This window comes from Neospora caninum, chromosome Ia (assembly GCF_000208865.1).
Source record: "Neospora caninum Liverpool complete genome, chromosome Ia".
NCBI lineage: Eukaryota > Apicomplexa > Conoidasida > Eucoccidiorida > Sarcocystidae > Neospora > Neospora caninum.
In genome coordinates, this window is record NC_018385.1 from 231,797 (window position 1) to 252,009 (window position 20,213).

The following is a 20,213-nucleotide window of genomic DNA, read 5'->3' on the forward strand; positions in this document are numbered from 1 at the left end:
AGATCTGTGTACGCCTGTATTTCTATTAGAAATGGACATGTTTACGGGCGTCTCGATTCACATGTGTGCATATATGGACGTATGAATGTTTAGTCAAGTGGTATATTTTGCGTATGCTGGTGTATTTGCATATATAAAAGTTCATGGGAGTGTGTATGTGTATAAACATGCAAGTGTGTTCCTGTCGGCATACGTACTCGTGCGACTCATCCGCTTAGGTGACTGTACACGGGTATCTTTGTGTGTCTCGGCGTGCTCGATCTTGGTTTTCTGTGCCTCGTCGCATGGACTTCCGATGGAAAGAATGGATTTGAGTCGCCGCTTTCCCTTTGCAAACCGGGGAGGCGACAACAGAGATCCAGAGGCGTTTGTGATTCTTCTTCGTCTCTGCACGACCCTTCCGTCGCAGCCTGTGTAACAGGAGAGCGGTGCCTTCGCACCGCGCAGCACAGGCGCAAGACTCTCTCACTGTCTCGCAGCAAGACCAGAGTTTCGGCCCGCGCCCGTGCTCCTTCTTTTGACAGTTTCTCCGTTTTGTTTTTGCTCCAGCGGCCGGGAAACGGACTGCGGTTTTGCTGGCAGGCACCACGTTCTTTTTCCCTTGGACCTCAGCATTCGGCGCGCCGTCTGTGTTCTTTTATCCGGGGTTCTTTTGCGCAAAAAGCGAACACCTTCCTGCGGGAAACTCTTTTGTGCCCGGTGTCTCTCGGTCGCTCAGACGTGCTTTTTCTTCCTTTTCGCTTCACTCGACGGACGCGACAAACACGCGTCTACACTTGCGAGTTTCCGTCTCCAAATCGCTGTTTTCCGTCGCTCGACGCACGCCAGCTTGTGCGAGTCCGCCTCTGCTTCCCGGAGATCCCTTTTTGAGAGGAAACTGGAACTCTCCACTTTTTCTTTCTTTCCTGAGCAAAAAGCGAGACAAATCAACGCACAGAGACCAAGATGGGGAAGGCCAGGCCTCGCGCCGCGGGAAGTTCTGCCTGGCGGCCGCTGAGAGTTTCCCCTCGCGATATCTAGCAGAGAAACGCGCGAGAGAAACAGAGAAAAAGCGAGAAGAGCTCGAAAGGTCACAGCCCAAGAGCCTTCTTGACATCGCTCGTGGAAAGTTGACACTCTTCGCATGCACAGAGTCGCATCTCTAGCCTCTGCCAGTCGCCCTCTCAATCTTGTCGCGAGCTCGATCGTCTGGATTTGTGTGTCTTTTCTTCAAACACGCCATCGTCAACCGCTCCATACACGTCTCTCTCTCTGTCCTTGGATGAACAAATCTCCCGCGTCGCCGTCTCCATCTACGTTTTTGCATATCTCTTCAACAGTCCGTTGCCTTCCACGTAGTTCCCTGCTCGTCCGCCTCCCAGAGGGTGCCGCGAGGCCGCGGCGTTTCTCTCTCCTGCCTCTCGGGCGTCTCCCCTCGTCTGCGGACTCCCTGTCTCCTTCCTCTGCCTGCTGTCTCTCGGTTCCCCCGTCCATCTTTTCTGTTTTGTCTTCCCCGCGCGACGCCTCCGTTTTTTTCGGCTGTCCGCGGTCGCGCTTCTCCTCGCCTGTCCCTGCACGCCCCGTCCCGGGAGAAAAGCTCCAGTCGGGCCGTGCCTCGCAGCCTCCCCCGCCCCTCCTCGCCTTCACTCACCATCTTCTCGCCTGCTCTTCCTCTCTCTTTCTGCGCCCCGCCTTTTCTCTCTCCCCTCTTTCGCAAACGTCCGCCGTGTGCGTGCACCCGCTGAAACAGAGAGAGAGGGAGAGCCCAAATGACGTCTCAGGGCTCCTCCGTGGACGCCTCGCTGGGGCTTTCCCCCGCGGCGCTGTCTCCACTGCCCCCAGACTGGTACGAGTACCGCGACCCGCGCGGCGTCCCCTACTACCACAACCCGCGCCTGAACGTCACGCAGTGGGAACGGCCGACTGCCGCGCCTCCGACCGCCGCGCCCGCGCCTCCGACCGTGTCTCTGGAGCCCCAGGCGTCTCCCGCTGGGGCGGGGCCGAGCACCGTGGACCTCTCGGCGGGGCGCGCCGCGCCGCGCAGCGTGCACCAGGGCGGCTTCTTGTCTCTCAGCGACACAGGCCTCGAACCCCAGTCGCGTGTATGTACAGACCCAGGAAAGACACGCGGCGCGCTCCTCGACGGGGCTGTAGGTCTCGCCTCGGGCGCTCGCGGGCCAAGCCTCACGGCGCCTGCCGGAGACGGTGGCCCCCGACAGGCTGGGGTGTGGAGTCTTTGTGGGTGTTGCGAAGGCGCGCGGGCTGCCCTGCATCGTCTCTTTGACGTCACAACTGACGACATTCTCACGCGTCTCAAGCTCGCGCTTCTCCCCTGGAAAACGCAGGACGTCTGCACGAACCCAGCGTCAGCTCCGGCCGCTGGCGAGAACGCGGAGCCGGCCGACAAGGACTCCTTCGCGTCTTCGACTTCCACTCTGGCCGCACTCTCCCCCCTAACTGCGCGCCCGTCGCTCGTCTTTTTGAACTCGCCGGACGCGTACGGTCCCTTTTGGTGCGCGACTACGCTCGTCCTCCTGTGCTTCGCGTCCAGCAACTTGCCTTTGCTCCTCTGGCCGTCGCGCTTTGCTGCGGCGGGTCTCGCGGCGGATGTTCGGCACTTGACGCAGGCTGCCGGGTCGGTCTATGCCGCGCTCTTCGCGCCGCCACTCCTCGTGTGGCTGGGCCTTCTGTGGGAGAGGCACAGACGCGGGAGCGGCGGAGGTTCGGAGACGCACGCTGGCGCGTCTCCTTTCGCAGATCCGCGCTTCGATCAGCTTTTCTGCCTCCAAGGCTACGCCCTCGTGCCTCTCTGCGCAGGATCCGCCTGTCTGCTCCTTCTCGGGCTGCTGCCCCAGCACGGCTCAGTCGTCGCGCTGCGGTGGACCTCAGCGGGCGCTGCGGGTGCTTCCGCCTCGCGGTTTCTGTACGTACACCTGAAGCCGCTCTTGGCGGCCGAGCGGCGGCGCGCGCGAGTCGCAGCGGTCGCGGGACTGCTCGCCTCCGTGATTCTGCTGCTCTTTGTGCTGCTGAGTTTCGCAGGCTCCTCAGAGCCGCCCACAGGCTCGCGCGAGGTCGAGGCGGCAGGAGACAGATCCTGGAACGGAGACGGAGACGCCGGAGGCACGGCCCCTGCGGCGAGCACTGCGGACGAAGAAGCAAGAGACGCAGAACGAGAAGAAAAAGAAGGAAGAGAAGAAAAAGAAGGAAGAGAAGAAAAAGAAGGAAGAGAAGGAAGAGAAGAAAGAGAAGAAAAAGAAGGAAGAGAAGAAAAAGAAGGAAGAGAAGGAAGAGAGGGGGAGACGGAGCAGGGCGAAGGGGAAGAAGAGAACGGGGAGGAGGGTGCGCGGGGCGAGAGACGAGGCCGAAGCGCAGGACGGAAGAGACAGAGCGAGGCGCGAGACGCGAGAGAGACCGACGCGCAACTCCCAGGAGAGGCGGAAGAGACAGAGACACTCGGAAAGCAGGGACGAACAGGGGAGATGGAAGTCGAGACGGAAGAGAAAGAAGAAGAGAGTGTGCACAGGGAGAAACGTGTGCGCGGAGAAGGAAGGGAGAGAGGACACACCGGAAAGGAGGCTAAAAGCGAAGAGAGCGTTCAAGTCGAGGAAGGGTCGGAGGCGAAACGGCCAGAAGCGCAGAGGGAAAATACAGACAGTGAGGGGAAGGAAGACCCCGAATGAGATGTCACTGGGGGCGCGCTTTTCTGTCCGAAAAACGTCTTTTATACACAGGTGGATTTCACCGTGGGTTTACCGCCTAGGTCTGTGTACACTTGTGGCCGATGCGTGTCGAAGTCTGAGTGCTCGACTCAGACTTTTAAGGACGTTTCCTTCCCTACGCAGGCTGCTCGGTTTCTTCTGGGTCCCCGATACTTCCACTGCGACGTCTTTTCTGCACGCTCACTTTCAACTCGCTGCTCTTCTCTTCCGAAACCGAGGCTCTCCGTTCTGTTCTCGTCTCTCACGCTACCCTCGTCTCGACGCAGCACCTTGTCTCTTACAGACTCCAGGGCTTTCCACTTTCTCTTCTCCCTCTCTTTCTCTGTCTCGTTGGGGCTCGTCTGTGGCATTTGACGCAACAGCCCGTCTTCCTTCTCTGTCTCCGTCTGCTGTTCCTTCTCTATCCTCTTCTTCCTCCCCCTCTCTCTGTTCGTCTCTCTCTTTCTCTTCCTGTCTCTTTCTCTCTCTATCTCTTTCTCTCCCTCTGTCCGTCTCTCTTCCTCTCCCTCTTTCCCTTCCTCTCTCTTTCTCTTCCGCGCTCTCTTGCTCTCTTCTCTGTAGTTTTCTTTCTCTTTGGGTTCCCTTTCTCTTTCTCTTTTTCTCTCCATCTTTCCCTTTTCTCTGTTTCTGGCTCTTGGAGTCTTCCGGCCTTGTTCGTGAACCCGTCTCTCGTCGAAGAGAAGTGCCGAGTCGTCGCCTATACGCAGATCTAGGGATCCTGAAACGAATTTGCTCTCACCCCAGTGGCGAGCAGAACGTGCAAACAAGCGCGTTCGCCGCTTGTCGCCTCGCCGCAGGCACACAAGTCGACGCGGGATACGCTTTCTACACAGAGGTGTGAAATCTTTTCGTCGCACCCGCAGGAACCGAGGAAAGAATCGAAAACGAGTGCTCGTGTTCGGCGGCCGCGCATGCGTTTTTTTGTGTGTCGCCTTTGGTGTTAAGACGGTAGTTGGAGGAAGGTTTTTCAGGGCTAAAAAGGGACGGAGAGCGCGGGAAAGGGATCTCGTCTCTGCGGCTGCGTCTTTCGCTCAAGACTGCCGCAAAAACGCTGGAGAGCGACACGAGCTTTGGCGAGAAAGCAAAACGAAGGCGACCATGCAGCGATGGGCGTGGGGGGTCCGTTGCTGCATGCGCCCCGATTGGGAAAGTGTGAAGCATTGACAATGGCTCTCAGCGTCTTGTCTGAAAGAAGAAAATTCAATTCCCCAGCCCCGTTCGCGCAAAACAGAACGCAAGAGATCTCATTGGAAAACTCATGAGACCAAGATCCAATGCGGCACCACGTCATCACAAATGAATAAATATATATATATATATATATATTTATATATGCATGAATACGGGTAACGTAGCGTCATCCACACGTGTATACACATTTTATATGGTGACGACAACTACAGGTAAGGAGTCGCCCACATCATCTTTGCGTGAGCTCGACGTCCCTCGTTTTCTCCTCTCACTGCCATTTCCTTCTCCCCCCTACATATGTAAATATATATATATATATATATATATATCTTTCCCGCCTCTCTGTCTTTCCTCTTTTCTCTCCGGTTTCTGTTGAGCGTTTCACAGGTCGTGGATGTTTCGCACTTTGTCGGGGCTCCAAAAGAAGACGTTTTTTCCTTCGTTCACGAGGGCGCGGAAGGAAGCAGGCTCGGTTTCAGCGAGGTTGGCCAGCATCTTGCGGTCCAACCAGATGTTTTGTCTCCAGAGACTCGTCGACAGCCAGGCGTAGGGAAAACTCCACTCGCGGCCTGCGGCGTTGATGCGGCCAATCCAGAACACGCGGTACCGCCTCTGACGCTGTCTGCGCATTATATACGAGTAAAGCAGCGCCTTCATCGCGCGCACGCGAGCGATCTTGATGCAGTTCCGCGATCTGCCGCGAAAGCCGCGAACCACCTCGAAAATAATGTCCCGCGGGATCTGCATGCTGCGGACGAAAGAAGAAAGGACGAGGACGGAAAAAGGGAGAAAAGGGAGCGGGGAGGACGAGGCAACAGAAGCGAGACGCTGTGCCCTTTCAGAGGCGACAAAGAGGAGGCACACCGGAGCCGGAAGAAAAGACGGAGAGGCGAGGGTGACGGGAAGAAGTCCGCGAGAGACAACGAACGACGACGATACGGAGGAGAGATCAGACAAAAGAGCGATTCCGTTCTGCGAGGGGGCCGGATCTTTCTTTCCAGGCCTGCGGTCCTTTTCTGTCTCCGCTGACAGGACGACTCTTCTGCGCGGAAAGACGCACCGAGGGGAGAGGCGAGCGTGGGTGCCGAGAAACAAAGCGAGAAAAAGAACAGCTGAAGCATGACCGAGAGAGAGCGGCAACGATACATCCGCAGAGAAGGCAGTCGCGAGAGAAGGAAGGCGGAGAGAGGCCACAAAAGAAGAAGTGCGAGGGGAGCGGAGACACGCGAGGGGACAAAGAGACACAGATGGGACAAACAAGTCACAAAAAGGGTACGGAGGAGACCGAAAGGAAACGAGAGAGGAGTGTCGGACGACGCACACGAGATTGCTGGCGATGTCAAGAAACAGCCGAGCTGCTCTGAGACGGAAAGTTTACAGAGGCATGTGCGGCGGCCGGGACGCCCGGGAAAAACGAGACAGCCAAGACACCGTCGGGGCCGCGCATTCGAACGCCTCTTTGTGAGGGGTGTACTTACACCTCGCTTTGTCTGTCGTCGCGTTGCCGCACCGGCTCTCTCCTGATTCACGCCGAGAAACAGCCGGTCGCGATGGAAGAAAGGCGCTCCTCTCGCCTTTTTTGTGGCAGCGAAGGCGGCACGAAAGTGGAGACACGTCTTCTTCTTTTCTGGGCTTCGTTAACCACGCACCCCTGCTTCCTTCCCGTGTCTCGAGCACGCCGTCTCGCTGGGAGATGGAGATCAAAGGGAGACAAAGGTAATTGGAGCGAACTCGCAGCCGGAAAAACGCGGAGACACTCCCTTTTCAGGCTGCATGCGGGCCGTCTTTGCGCACACTGGCGCCCAGAGCGGGCGTCGCCGGCTATTAGCCGAGACGTACAGTGCACCTGTTTGTTGCAACGCACGCAGAGAGCAAACAGCGCGCGCTGTGTGTTGTCTTTCGCGCACATTTTTCTCGTGGCGAAAGGTGACGAGTACGTCGCACTCGTGGAGGCGCCAGAGGGCATTGAGCGGCGGTTCTCCAGAGTTTTCTCTTTTCTCTCGCTGTGCACTTTGCATTTCTTTGTCATCCCTTCGGACCGGAGGCGACTTCCTCGTGCTCTCCTGTCTCTCGCGATCTCCATGAGACGCGGAAGAGAGGTTGCGACGCTCGCCACACTGAAAACAGCTAAGACACCGAGGAGAGAAGAAGAGAGAGTCGCACGAGAGAAAAAGGAGAGCAGAAAACGAGGAGAGAGGAGGAGAGAAAACAGAGGGAGGCCGGAGAGGCAAAGAGAGCGCAGCGAGTGAAAGGGGAGAAAGAGAATCGGAGAGATGGAGAACGAAGCAGAGAGTTGGAGTTGAGGCGCTTGTGCGGTCACATGCGACGGTCTGACACTGTCTTCGCTCTCTTCTCGTTTCGTCTCTGTTTTGTCGATTTTCCCAAGACGCAGGATACAAAACGCTGCAATTCGAGGCTTCTTCGCCGCCCCTCTGGCGGAGAGCGAGGCGCGAAGACACACGTCGACCTCCGTTCATCTCGTGGCTCTTTCCAGTCACTCTCCCGTCTCTCTTTTCTCCTCGTTTCGTCCCCGCTGTTTCTCGTCCCCCCCTGGTCGCTTTCCTCCCTCGTCCTCTCTCGTCCGTTCGTCCTCTCCTTGTTTTGCGTCTCTCTTCTCTCTTCTTTTCTCTCTTCTTTTCTCTCTTCGTTCCTCTCGTCCTTTGTCTTTCTCTGACTTCTTTTCTCTCTTCTTTTCTCTCGTCCTTTGTCTTTCTCTGACTTCTTTTCTCTCTTCTTTTCTCTTACCTTTTGTCTTTCTCTGACTTCTTTTCTCTCTTCTTTTCTCTCTTCTTTTCTCTCTTCTTTTCTCTCTTCTTTTCTCTCTTCTTTTCTCTTACCTTTTGTCTTTCTCTGACTTCTTTTCTCTCTTCTTTTCTCTCTTCTTTTCTCTCGTCCTTTGTCTTTCTCTGACTTCTTTTCTCTCCTCTTTTCTCTTACCTTTTGTCTTTCTCTGACTTCTTTTCTCTCTTCTTTTCTCTCTTCTTTTCTCTCGTCCTTTGTCTTTCTCTGACTTCTTTTCTCTCCTCTTTTCTCTTACCTTTTGTCTTTTGTTCGGTGCAAGATGTTTCCACCTGACGGGGCAGACCCGTTCTTTCCGTCCTTTCTCCCGTCTGCCGTCTCGGCCGGCGTCGCCCAGTTCGATCTGTCTCCTTTCGGCGCCCCTCCTCCCCCTGAGACACACGGCAGTGCTCTCTCTTTTTCGTACGCTTCTAACTCTTCTAGCGCTTCTGTTCGTCTCCCTGCCTCATCGTCTTCGCCGCTCTCGGGCACTCGCCCCGTCCATACCTACACGGGTTGTGTCCCGTTGGGAAACCTCCGCGTGGTGAACTGCCGCCACGGGGAGCCTGAAGCGCTGCAAAAAGAACCTCAAGAAAGTGGCTCTGCTAACGTCGCCCCTTCCCCCTCCTCCTCTTCTCCCCCTTCCTCCTCTTCTCCCCCTTACTCCTCTTCTCCCCCTCCCTCCTCTTCTCCCCCTTCTTCCTCGCTTCCTTGGAGCTTCTCCGAGTTCTTCCGCGGCGGTCGCTCGCGGCGCATCTTGCCGTGCACGCTGACCGACAGAGACGCGACTCTGAACGCAGTTGTGAGTTCCGGAGGCGGCCTCGCTCTGACGCAGTTCGATCTGCAGCTACGTCACCTTGTCACTGGAGAGCGCCCGCCCGCGCCATGGCTCGACTACTGCATGCGCCGGGGCAGGAAAACTGCCGAGAGTTCGAGGAAAGAGGAGACGCCAGGCGCGAAGGAGACGGGACAAGACGGAGAAGAGGGCGCGGAGTCGAGAGAAGGAGATGACTTCGTCAGGAACTTTCTCGCCGTCGACGCAGAGCCCCGCGACTTGCCGTCTTGTCCCGTGCTTTCGGCAGCTCAGGTCGCCGGCCTGTCCCTTTTGTTGGCGGGGGCGAGGGCGACGGTCGGGGTTTGCGAAGGCGGTCGCTTCTCGTGGGAAGTAAAGATTCTGGCCTTGGAACGCGAGACGCAACCCCTCGCGTTTCCGCCGTGTGAGGACGGGAAGGAAGGCGTCGACGACGCGCGAGAGGCGCAAGCCGCCGATCGCCGCGGCGCTTCTCAGCCCGAAGAACTCGCGACTGGAGTCACAGGTCCCGACGACTCGCGGGCCGACGGAGAAGACGAAGGGAAAATCTGTCAACCGCCGGCCGGCGACACATCCTCTTCCTTCACTTTTTCCTCTTCCTCCTCTTCATCGTGCGCCTCCTCGTCTTTGGTCAACGCAGGAAACGGAGGCGCGAGCTTTTCGGGTTTCCTAAAGAAGAGTGCGGCCGCTGTGTCTCCGCTGTCGCTGCGTTCGGGGCTTGTCCGCGTGGGCGTATGCACGGCAGGCGACAGTCTCTTCCTCGGAGACAGCGCCACGAGTCTCGGCATCGACTCCGAAGGTGGATGCTTCGCTGCGGGCCGACTCGTGTGTCTGCAGAGAGAGAAGAGAGACGCGAGCTCTTCCCTCTCGTCCCTCGCCGCGTCCTCGAACTCGCAGATCCACCCGGCGAGCGTTTCGACGGCCAGCGACTTCGCCTCTGGGGGCGTGCACAGTCAGCGAGAAGGCCCCGCCAGCGTATCGCCCTCCGAGGCGATCTGCCCGGTCCCAGACGGCGAACTCCCGAGCGAGGAGCGCGCGTGGGAATTCCAAGAAGGAGACGTCATCACGGTCGTGCTCAACATGCGGAAGGAAATCTCCGAAAACGGGCGATGTGCAGTCTGTGGCGGAGAGATCCCAAAGGAGACCGAGACGGGAGAGAAAGGGAAGACAGAGGAGGCTGGGGGGGGTTCGGTTTCCCTTCCGTCTGTGTGGGACGATGAAGAGAACACAGGGAAGCGAGAAGAGGGAAGGCGAAAGAGAAGAAGGCGACGGTGCGCTGTCGGGCCTGGCGCGCAGCCGGCCGTAGAGACAGGGAGAGCCTGCGAAGGAGTCCGAGAAAAAGGTCGAGGACTCGAGGGGCGGTCGGGGTCGCCCAAGCAAGGCGAAAGTTCGCCAGAGTGCTCGTGCTGGTCAGTCTCATTCTTCCTGAATGGTGCGCGGCTCCTCGGCGCCGTCAAGCTCCCCAACGCATGCAAGGGTCAAGTCCTCTACCCCTGTTTCAACGTCAGGTAAGCGACTACCTCGTACGCTTCGTTTCATCTCCCCACATGCATTGGAAGAAACACATCTACTCGCATACAGGCATGCGCGAATGGACACACGTGTGTGTTTTCTACGTACCCAATGCTTAATTACATTTATATATATATATATATCGTTATCTTCATATCCCTGTTTCTCTATTGATGGAATGTTTATTGTTTCTGTGTCCTGTGTGCCTTGCGTCCCTCTGGTCGTTTCGCTTGCGGCTCTGGTGTCTTTTTTCAGGGGAGCGGCGACTGTTCTGGTCAATTTCGGGTCCAGGCCGCCCTTCTGCGCCCTGCCGTTTTGGTGCCCGATGCTGCAAGACCACTGTCTCTCTTCTCCGCCGCACGTTTTTCCCTCCCCTTCTCAAGTCGCCTTTTCCCCGGCGGAGGATCCTGCCGCCTCGCCTCTCTCCGCAGAAGCGACGCTCTGCGTGGGGCTTCCAGGCTGCGGACTCTTCGACTTCCTCGACTGCTGGAAGCGCGAGAGAGAGAAGAGCCGGGGGCGGCCCATCACGGAGATCTCCTCCCGCGCAGTCGCCCTCTGGATCCGCCTCTCGCTCTTTGCCGTGGCGAGCCTCGGAAACGCGCGAGACACACAAACGCTCTTCGACGCAGAAAACACCGACTCCGAGCCTTTTCCTGCGTCGCCTGCAGACTGGACGGCTTCGGGCTTCGCAGCGGACGTCATCCGAGCCGTGAGCGTAGAGTCCGGGACGTCTCCGACCGCGGTCGGAGGCGAGAGACACGTCGGGCGCGGAGACGCCCCCTGGAGCTGGCGAGGCGGTCCGGAGGGAGACAGCGTCGCGGATCCCCTCGCCTTGCAGACGGGCGTTGCCGCTCTCGACGATCTGTCGCGCGTGAAATCGGCTCTTTTGTGAGTGTGAAAAACACAGAGTAGATATGTTCCTCCACGGAGACTCGATGTGGAGTGGAGCCCGCCGAGAGAGGGTCTGAAACAGAGACAGAAAAGGCGAGGTGCTCCGCGAAGGTGGGGATGAAGGCAGAAAGACATCAGTGGAGACGTTCGGGAACCCGAGAAGGATACACATGAACCGATCGGTCCAAAATGTTTGCCCGCAACGCTTATGCCACATAGAAAGACAGACGTGCACGCCGCTACATTATATATATGTATATATTTACACACGTACAACCGTATATGCATATGTGCATGTCCAGATGGATAACTGCCTGGATACAAAGATGTAGATATACACATGCTTGTGGAATTTCTGGGTGCTGGCGTGTGTCTTCACGAAGACACCACCTGTTTATTGAACCCGGGGTCTCCAAACGTAACTTTTTTTTCCGATTTCGAGGCACAGGCACGTCTGCATGCGCTCGGCCGTGGACCGCGAGCGATTTGGATTTCTTCCGTGTCGTTTGGTCTTCTGCCTCGGCGTCTTTTTTTCTACAGGCTGCTGGCGGCTTCGTCGCGCCGTGGAGATCTGCTTGTTGCCGACGTGGTAGGAAGCCTGCAGCAGAGTCGGCGTCGAGAGTTCGCGGCGCTCTTTTCCGAGCCCGTGTTCTCTCGCCGGTGTCTCCTCGTCGTGGGACCGCCCCCGCTGGCCTTCGCTGCGAGGCTCCAGGCGAAGCTGCACAGAGAGCAGCCGCGACTGCGCAGTCTGATTCGTCAGCTGCGAAGAAGACGCGGTAGGCAAACTCGAGAGAATCTTCGGGGCTTCAGCGGGAAGGGATCTACAGACAACGGCCTTGAACCGAACCGCACGGGGAGATTTGCCGAGACAGCGAAAGAAAGCAAGAGACATAACCCACGAGGCACTGATCCGGCATATATATATATATATACGCAGGCAAGAGGTGCTTTATACTCCCTCACATATACACGTATAAATGTATATATATATGTATATATGTATGTATGTATATATATATATGTATAGAGAGAGAGAGATAAGTAGGCGCACATCAATAGACAGGTTTGTATGCCGTTAAGGGATACGATCTGGGACGTGTGTGCGCGCAGATATATGTCTGTCGTCTGTCCGTGCTTTTGTATAGAGAAAGCTATGCATATCGGTATACACGCCCAGACAGATTTTCAAAGATCTACACACACGTTTGTGTGTAACTGTACCGTCTCGTTTTGTGAGTGAGACGAGAGAGGCGACGGACAGCGCGCCTGGTTGAGGGGCCGAGAGAGAGACACAACGAGAGTTTCGACCATCAGAAGCTTTGCTGGACATGTGCCTGCATGTGTTTCCTCAGCGGAGGCAGAAGAGGCAGGCGACGTCAGTCTTTGCGGCGGCCTCGACGAGGATTTGGTGATTTTGGAACAAGAGATACGCGACGCGCGCGTGCAGCCGTGTTCGCCCACGTTCGCCCCCACGAAGGCGTGGACCAATGGGGTTGTGGACGATGTGCCTTTGTGGAGCCTCAGTTCTCAGCTCGGTAAAACAATGGACGAAAAGGGAAACGTTGCCTGTCGAGGGCTGAGAAACGAGTCTGGATAAAGGTGGTTTTTGTGGTGGCTTTTGTCGGAAAACGCATCGCAAGCAGCACACGTCCGCTGGGTCTTTTGGAAGGATCCTGGCCTCCCCGCGAGTCTTCAGAGAGGGTAGAGAAGATTCTTCTATTTGGATGGTTGACAGTCTCAGATCTTTCTCTGTTTACCAGACGTATTTCTCGATTGCTAGCAAACCTACAGTTGTGTATGCACAGGTGAATAATGTGCATGTATATACGTAGTTATGGATGTACACGTAGCTGTGCATACAGGTACAGATGTCGTGCATGTCTGTTGTCTGCTTTACGCGCGTTTCAGAGGAATTCTCACTGCCATCTGCCGACGAAGGCTTTGAGACGGAAGTGGCGTGGCGAGAAAGCGTCGAAGAGGCCGAGAAGAATTTCCAACTTTGGCGGGTGCACGTGGCTGCGAGGCGTCTCCAGGATCAGCTGAAACCGCCTCTGTGGTTCAAGGTGAGCTGCTCGTTGGGAGTGTGTGCGGACGAAGGAAACGGGAAGAAAGAGAAATCGCGAAAGACAAGAGGAAAAAGAGAGACACACGCGGCAAAGTCCTTTTTCTTCTGGTCGCGGAATCCTCTCTCCTTCCGTCTTTTCCACGTCTTCCTCATGTTCTCCTTCGGTTTCCTTCTTTGTTATCTCGCTTTTCCTTGTCGCACGTCTGGTCTTCGTCTCTCACTATTTTCTCACGATTTTCTTTCTTCTCTCCCTCACTTCTTCTCTGTCTGTTTCTCTCTCTTTATTCTGGCTTCTTCTCTCACTTCTTCGTGTGTCGAGTGTCTTTGGGAGGCGTTGGGGGTCTGGAAGTCGTTTCCAAGAACTAACGCGCTCTATCTCTCCTAGTGCCGTGGGCGCGAACGCGTTGGGCCTGGTCCCAAGTACGCAGTGAGCTCTGCAGATGCAGGGAACCTGGCAAGCGCGGGCGCGTCTTGCGTTTGTGCATCAAAGGAGTCTGTGGAGTTCTTTCGTTCCGCAGCCGCAGCTGGCGGTCTGGGCCGAGAAGCGCCTCGCCCTGCAGGAGTATCAGCGCGCAGTCTCTGCACGCTACGCGCGCGCCCTCGTCCACCTGGACGGAGGCTCGACGGTGTTGTCGGCGGACTTCGACTTCGGATTCGCCGATCTGACGCAAGTGATGAGAGACGGAGGCGACGCGAGCAACAGCTGCGTCACCAAACTGATGCAGGCGCTGAAATCCGTGAGGCGAAAGAGCCAAGAGAAAGACCGGCGAGGCGCGGAAGGCGCACGCCAACTCAGCAGGGGGCGACCCGCACACGTGCGCACGTCGAAAAAAAGCGAGATACTCCGCGGCAAGACTTGCAGCGGGGAAGATACGAATCTGCGAAGCTGCGAAGCTGAAACGTGTCCACCTGTTAACGGGGGGGGGGGGGGGGGGCGGCCAAAAGGGAAGAATCGGGAAAGACCAGAAACGTGAAGCAAAGATTTCCAGAAGGAAAACACCCTCCTGGTGTCGCACTCCCCTTTGGTCCTACACTCTCATATATATAGTATTATTAATATATATAAATATATATATATATATAAATATGAAGATAAATGCATGCGTGAATTCACGCATTTGTGGGTGACGATGTAGGCGTGTGAGTCCACGTTTGTTTTTGCTGGCTGACTCACGTCTGTTCGTTGGGTTTTGTTCGATTCTTTTCGTTTCTCTCGGCTGTGTCGCTTTTTTTTCGGGGCCCCTGCGTAGGTCGAAGAGCATGCAGCAAGCTCGCTGGCGCTCTCGCCGGAGGCAGCCGCCGCCTCGCATGTTTCTCCCCAGCCTCTTTCGCCCACTCGAGTGTCGGGTTCTTCGTATGCGGAAAGGCTCGAGTTCGTGACGAAGAAGGCCGAGGAAGAGATCGCGTCTTATTCCACAAACGTGGACTTCCGATTCCCCGCCCATCTTTCGGAGGGGCCGTGGATCCCAGTTCTTCCCCTCTTCCCAGCAGGGTCCGATCCGGCGTCTTCCTATCCCTCCTCCTCTTCTTTTCCGTCTTCCTTTTCTCCTTCCTTCTTTGCCGTTTCTTCGCCTGGTGTCCGGGGCAGTCAGGCGGACGCGGCGAAGAGCGGCGCGTCTGCGGCAGACTCCGGCGTTCCAGCGCAGAAGCTGCAGACAGCGTCTCCAGGCGATCCTTCGTCTGTTTTTGAGGCTCGAACCGTTCCGCAAGCCGCTGCGTCGGCCTCAGACCTCGCACCGTCCTCGGCGGAAATGGGATCGGACGAGAGCGCGTCGCTCGCCGCCAGCGCCCTCGAAGACATTGTCCGCGAGCACCAAGTGCGAATGGAGCAAGTCAACAAGGCAGCTGCGCTCGCGCATCCAGCCGGAGTTCCGTCTTCGGGCCCCGCGCTGCTGGCGGCACCTGCGGCAAACGCACCGCGCTCCGGAGACGACCTCGGCAAAAACTCGGTGAGCGACAAAGACGCGCGCAATACGGGCGACCACCAGCCGAGAAGGGAACCCAAAGAGAAAAGGGACGAGAAGGACGTGTGCGGAGACGCGCCTCGGGAGAGATGGGTGGCCTTCCTGTTTCTCCATCTGGAGGGGGGGAGGGTGGGGGAGAAACCGTTGAAGAATCTCGAGAATTGCTTCTCTCGGGCACATCCGTCCGGCCGTTCGCTGAGAAGTGAAACGTCTCGCCGCTCTTTTGCTCATGGAAACAAGGTGATCGACAGACAGACAGACACACACACACACACGTGTGTACTCCTACATACATATTTTGTACATGCATATACATATCTATATATGTATATATATGTATATATATTTATATATATTTATATATATATATATATATGTATATATATGTATGTATATATATATATATATATGTATATATATATATATATATGTATCTATATGTATATGTATGTATATATATATGTATATCTATATATGTATATATATGTATATATATATATATATGTATATATGTATATATATACATACATGTATATATATGTTTATTGATATCTGTGTGCATGTGCATGTTTTGGGTGTGTCAATTGGGTGGATCTGAATGCTTTCTGCGCAGCCAGTTCCCCGGGAAGGCTGTTTTCCGCTTTTCATTCACTTCGAGTCGGAAGACTGGAAGATGCTCGAGGCACGCGTGGAAATCCACATGTTTCTCCACGCCTTTTCGCAGGGTACGTTGTCGCCAAGGGCCATAGGGAGAAGATGAGAACGAAGACCGGCTTCACTCACGAATCTCTAATATGTCCACACGGGCATGCCTACCATCTGCACATCTGGATTTATACAGGAATATGTGATTGTATTGAGTTGTATATAGATGTATGCGTACATTCTGTCTACATCTGTCTGCATATACACGTATTTATCTACACATACACATGGGTCTGTGTGTCCTTTCCTCTTTAAATGCCGTATGTATACCGTCGAAACATATCTACATGACCCCATCTCTATCTATACGTATATGTGGGACATTGGAGATGGATGTCGTCGTCGAGACGTCGGCGTCTTCGAGTTTGGCTTCTTTTCTAGTCGACGATTCGCTGTCGGTTTCTGTTTTCGTTTCTTATTCGGCAGTCGTAAAAGAGAATGAAGGCCGCGTGCCGGTGGAATGGTTCAGCGTGTACTACAACCTTTTCTTCGACCGTTCTCTCAATGTCGAAGATTTTCCCAGCTGCCTCAGGTAACCATTTCTCTGCATGCGCATTCAAGCGCTCTTTTGGTGAGAAATAGCTGCAAAAAGGACCGCGTTTTTCCCAGTGAAACGTCTTTTTGTTCTTCCGTTTGTGTGTGCTGTGGACGGGATGTATGGGGAGCTCAAGACAGCACTTTTGGCCGCGCGAGAGACTGCGTGGAAGCGTCTTCTCCGTGTCACGTCTTGCTTTCTGTCTTCCTTCTTCCTTTTCATCGTGGTTTTCTTTTATTTTTTGTCTCATCTTCTCACCATTTCTTCGACTCTCTTTAGGGGCGGGCGACAGGCTTAGTGAGGATGTGTTGACTCTAGGGAGAATCACTGTCCCCGTAGAAGCGGGGACACCCTGAAGAAAGGCAAAAGGGATGTATTTGAGAGTGGCGCTTTCCTTCACTGCTTCCGTCTGCTTTCTCCAGCTTGGACGACTTCTTCGAGCAGCTGACCGACACCGTCGGCGTCGCCGACGAGCCTCCTTTCGTCTTTCCTCTCTTCCCTGCGCATGCTCCTCTGGCAACTTTCATTGCGGTGAGGGCCTTGCGTCAAGTGTTCGTTCGCGACAGGGCGGATTGGCCTAATCAGGGAGCCCGTGGCCACGCTTGTAGCGATGTTCTCTTTTTCGTCTTTCTACTCTTTCTCCTCCTTTTCACCTGTTTGCGATCATCTTGCGCGCGCGACGTCTTGTCTGGTCGCCTTCTTTGTCACATTGTCCGCTCCGTTCTTTTTCTCTGTCGAAGGCAAGGCTGCGACGTGGGCGAGAGACGCCGCTTCTACATATACACATATACATATATATACATATATACATATGTGTACATGCGTTTCCAGTCGCCGCTGTGTGTCTGCCCTGCGTCTCGCAGTTGACCGAGAAGGCTCGCCGGCTTCGCCGGTTCAAGGTGGAGGAGAAGAAAGCACGGAAGCTTCGCTCCTGGAAGATTGTCACGAAGTACCACCATCTGTAAGTGTCTGCCTGAGATATGCGAGTTCCCCGGTTTGCGCATTTCCTAGCCACGCGATTCTGCTGCTTTCTTTTCACAGTTGGACCTTTCCATTTTGTGTGTGGAGCAGACGTACATGCATGCCGATATACACATGCGTATAGATTTAGAAATTTACATATATCTCGGGAGAGACACAGACACAGGGGGAGGAAGAACCAAACGCTATTCAGGTGTATGCGTGTATCGTTATGCATGCATCGTGAGCACGTCTTGTCTTCCGTTTTCCGGCTCTCTCCAAGTCGCAGCCTCGTGGCGTCTTGAGTGGGTGCGCTTTCGCTTCTTTGGTGACTTCCGTTTGCCTGGTTTCGTTGCCTGCATGCAGGAAGGGCGTTACGGGTTCAGGTGCGGCCGAGCCTCTGTCTCCACGTAGGCGAAGCGGGAGTCACCCCCACCGGGAGAGAAAGAGAGGGGAGAGTTTCTGTTTCGAGCGGCACATCTGTGTCGAGGCGTGTGCCTGTGCCTGCGCAGAGGGGCAGCTGTCGAGGAAGGCGGGAACGCAAGCCCAGATGAGCGTCTTCGTGAAGAGAATCGTCTTGCAGATTTGAGACACGAGGTCGAAACACGCGGTCGTGGTGCTGTAGAGACACTGCAGATGCTCATCAGAGGCGGCGGCCGTTTGTGTGTGGCTATTTGCTCTTTAGCTCTTTCCTCTGTCCGATATGTTTGTTTTGTGTTTTCTCGCGGCGTTTCCTCTCCACGCCCACAGGTCTTTCCAGCCAGCATGTTGACGGAAGAGGCAAAGTAAGTCGGTCATTCGTTGCTGCGTTCTGCTCCTTTTCGGCCTTCTCTCACTTCGTGTTTCCCGCAACTTTCTTTCTCGTGCTGCTCACGTCGTCGCTCTTTCCCGCGCACGCGATGCTCAGGACGAAGCGGCGCTTCAGAGCGCCTGCGAGCGCACGTCATCGGATGCGCCCCTCCGAGTCTCCTTTTCTGTGCCGACTCTCTTCCTTCGTTCAATGTGGATTCTGGGGACGGTCGCCAGGTGGGAATCGACCGGCCTTCAGCAGTCGGCGGGCGACTGCGGTGTCAGGCGTCTGTTTTTGACCGCTCTTCCTGCCCGGGTCCGGCGCGTCGGCTTCGCTCCGTTCCGACCTTCCGACTGTGCGCTTTCTCCGGCGGCTCGGCGCACGTGCTGGCCTCACATCGCGACTCCTCTCTGTGTTTCCTTTTGCGCTGTGCGTCCTCAGCTCTCGCCCGACCACGGCGGGGCTGCGGAGCTTCGGAGGCGGGGCCGAGGGGGGACGTACGCCTCCGAAGCTGCGAGTTGGGATGTTCCTCGCGGCGTGCAGCCCGCGGGAAATTTCCCGTCCACGGGGAGTCGCGGAGGAGGCGGCGCCGCGTCTGCTGGCCGTAGCCGGTACCGCGGCGGAAGTCGCGAGGCGGCCATGTATTCCCCGTACGCGGGGGCGACTGGCCTCGCGGGGTACGAGCGGGGGAGCGGCCAGGGGAACTATTACTATGACCCAGCTTCCGTGCAACAGTACATGCAGTACGTTCACGCGTACCAACAACAGTACATGTACTATCAGCAGATGATGCCCAACCAGTGAAGGCACACACAGGGAGGGGCTGCTGGCCGCTCGCGGCGCTCGCGGTCGGAACGCACAGTAACCGCATGCAGAAAAGAGAGTAGGAGCGAACGTTTTCAGCGAGTGTCTGAGCGAGCCGAGATAGAGCTCTCGGCCCAGGCAGCGCACCGTGCAGTCCGTGCTGTGTAGCTAGCCTCCACCAGCTTATGCACAGTTCGCTGGAGAGAAAACGCGTTGGTGTAGCGGTAGGTGCCGCCGTCACAACCGAAAATCCAAATATCGGGAAACGCGCAGCGAGAGCCGTTCCCTGGAATCCGCGCGGAAACCGCAGTGCCGACAAAGCCGCGGAGAGGGGTTGCGCCTGGCGGAGACGGTTTTGATTCCGTCCGAGATGGGCGGAACACGCGTCTTCACTCTGAAGGGACGGGGAACGTAACAGAGCGGAGGAGGCGGTGGTCTCTTTCTGGGATCCGCCCAGGCGGCGTGCATGCGCTGTTTAGTACTTTTGCAATGCAGCCTGATGGAACCGGACGGCGCATTGGGAGTTTTCGGTTGGCCGCAGACAGACCTGTACCGTGGGGCGTGACAGCAGAAAGCAGCCTGGAGCGAACACGAAGGGCGCGAAAGGCGCCAGGTGGGTTTCGCGATGAGAACCGCGCGAGGAGTGGCAGCTTGTCGCCTCGGAAAAGCGATATAAGGTTCAGTCCCGAGTTCTCTTCTGATCCCCGGCGTGTGCCCGATGGTCATTCTGAGCCATCTTTATGCAGAGAATGTGGCGATTCGGCAATGTGTGTTGTTGGCTATTTACCGCCTCTGAACGAACCGTGGCGCATCCAGAGAGAGAGAGCGCCGTCACTGCCACGCTGGCGTCTGCGTGTTCCGAGCAAGGCGCCGCTGCAGCCGTTGAGACTCTGAGTTTCGGCCGAACGCACGCTGTGGCAAACGTCGACGCGGTAGAAGGCAGAAAGCGCGTCACACGAAACTCACGTTTTTTATCGGCAGCCGACGCAGCATTCGAGTGGTATGTTTAACCTCGACACGTGTGGACAAGCTACGTGTTGTTCTAAACGGGACAGAAAGTCGCTGACGACTAACGTCCTAAAATTCCTTCCACACGAGTAACAGTCGACGGCGAGCCCCATCTCGTCTGCGGAATCACGGAAGCACTGAAGAACACGTACGGTTGTCAGTGCAAGAACCTCCTTTCCTGTCGTCGTCTTGAGGGACAGCCTGAGTGCGTCACACTGGGCAACAAAAAGTGGGTACAAAGGTCTAGCACCGGACACGTGCACCTAGTCAACTGCGGAAGCAATGCACACTTTTCTTCTGCTGCTTTGTGATGAGGAAACGTTCAGCAAGCATCCCTTTGTCAACGACGGAGAGCGCGTCACTTGTCCGATCTCACTAATACACGACACCGGCTTTTTCTTCAGCATCGCACCAGGCATATAAGTCGCCCCGCCTCCGGAACAAGGCGACACTGTGCACGAATAGATCGACTGTATATCTGGTACTCCATGGTGATAAACC

General features: G+C 55.9%; 3 protein-coding genes across 3 annotated transcripts; 2 read left to right on the plus strand and 1 right to left on the minus strand.

Annotated features, from left to right (window-relative positions):
- Window positions 1-1,748: 1,748 nt before the first annotated feature.
- On the plus strand, window positions 1,749-3,659 carry NCLIV_000240 (putative WW domain containing protein; the record flags this gene model as incomplete). The annotated part of the gene is made up of 1 exon (XM_003879512.1): window positions 1,749-3,659. The coding sequence occupies one exon, from the start codon at window positions 1,749-1,751 to the stop codon at window positions 3,657-3,659; it is 1,911 nt and encodes a 636-aa protein (XP_003879561.1).
- Window positions 3,660-5,270: 1,611 nt separating this feature from the next.
- Window positions 5,271-5,636, minus strand: NCLIV_000250 (putative ribosomal protein L20; the record flags this gene model as incomplete). Its single annotated transcript, XM_003879513.1, has 1 exon — window positions 5,271-5,636. The coding sequence occupies one exon, from the start codon at window positions 5,634-5,636 to the stop codon at window positions 5,271-5,273; it is 366 nt and encodes a 121-aa protein (XP_003879562.1).
- Window positions 5,637-7,950: 2,314 nt separating this feature from the next.
- Window positions 7,951-18,704, plus strand: NCLIV_000260 (conserved hypothetical protein; the record flags this gene model as incomplete). Its single annotated transcript, XM_003879514.1, has 14 exons — window positions 7,951-9,986; window positions 10,246-10,878; window positions 11,422-11,657; window positions 12,234-12,416; window positions 12,790-12,944; window positions 13,465-13,683; window positions 14,197-14,895; window positions 15,524-15,635; window positions 16,042-16,147; window positions 16,573-16,681; window positions 17,014-17,111; window positions 17,477-17,520; window positions 17,861-17,895; window positions 18,342-18,704. 14 exons carry the CDS (start codon window positions 7,951-7,953, stop codon window positions 18,702-18,704), a joined length of 5,028 nt encoding a protein of 1,675 aa, XP_003879563.1.
- Window positions 18,705-20,213: the final 1,509 nt, after the last annotated feature.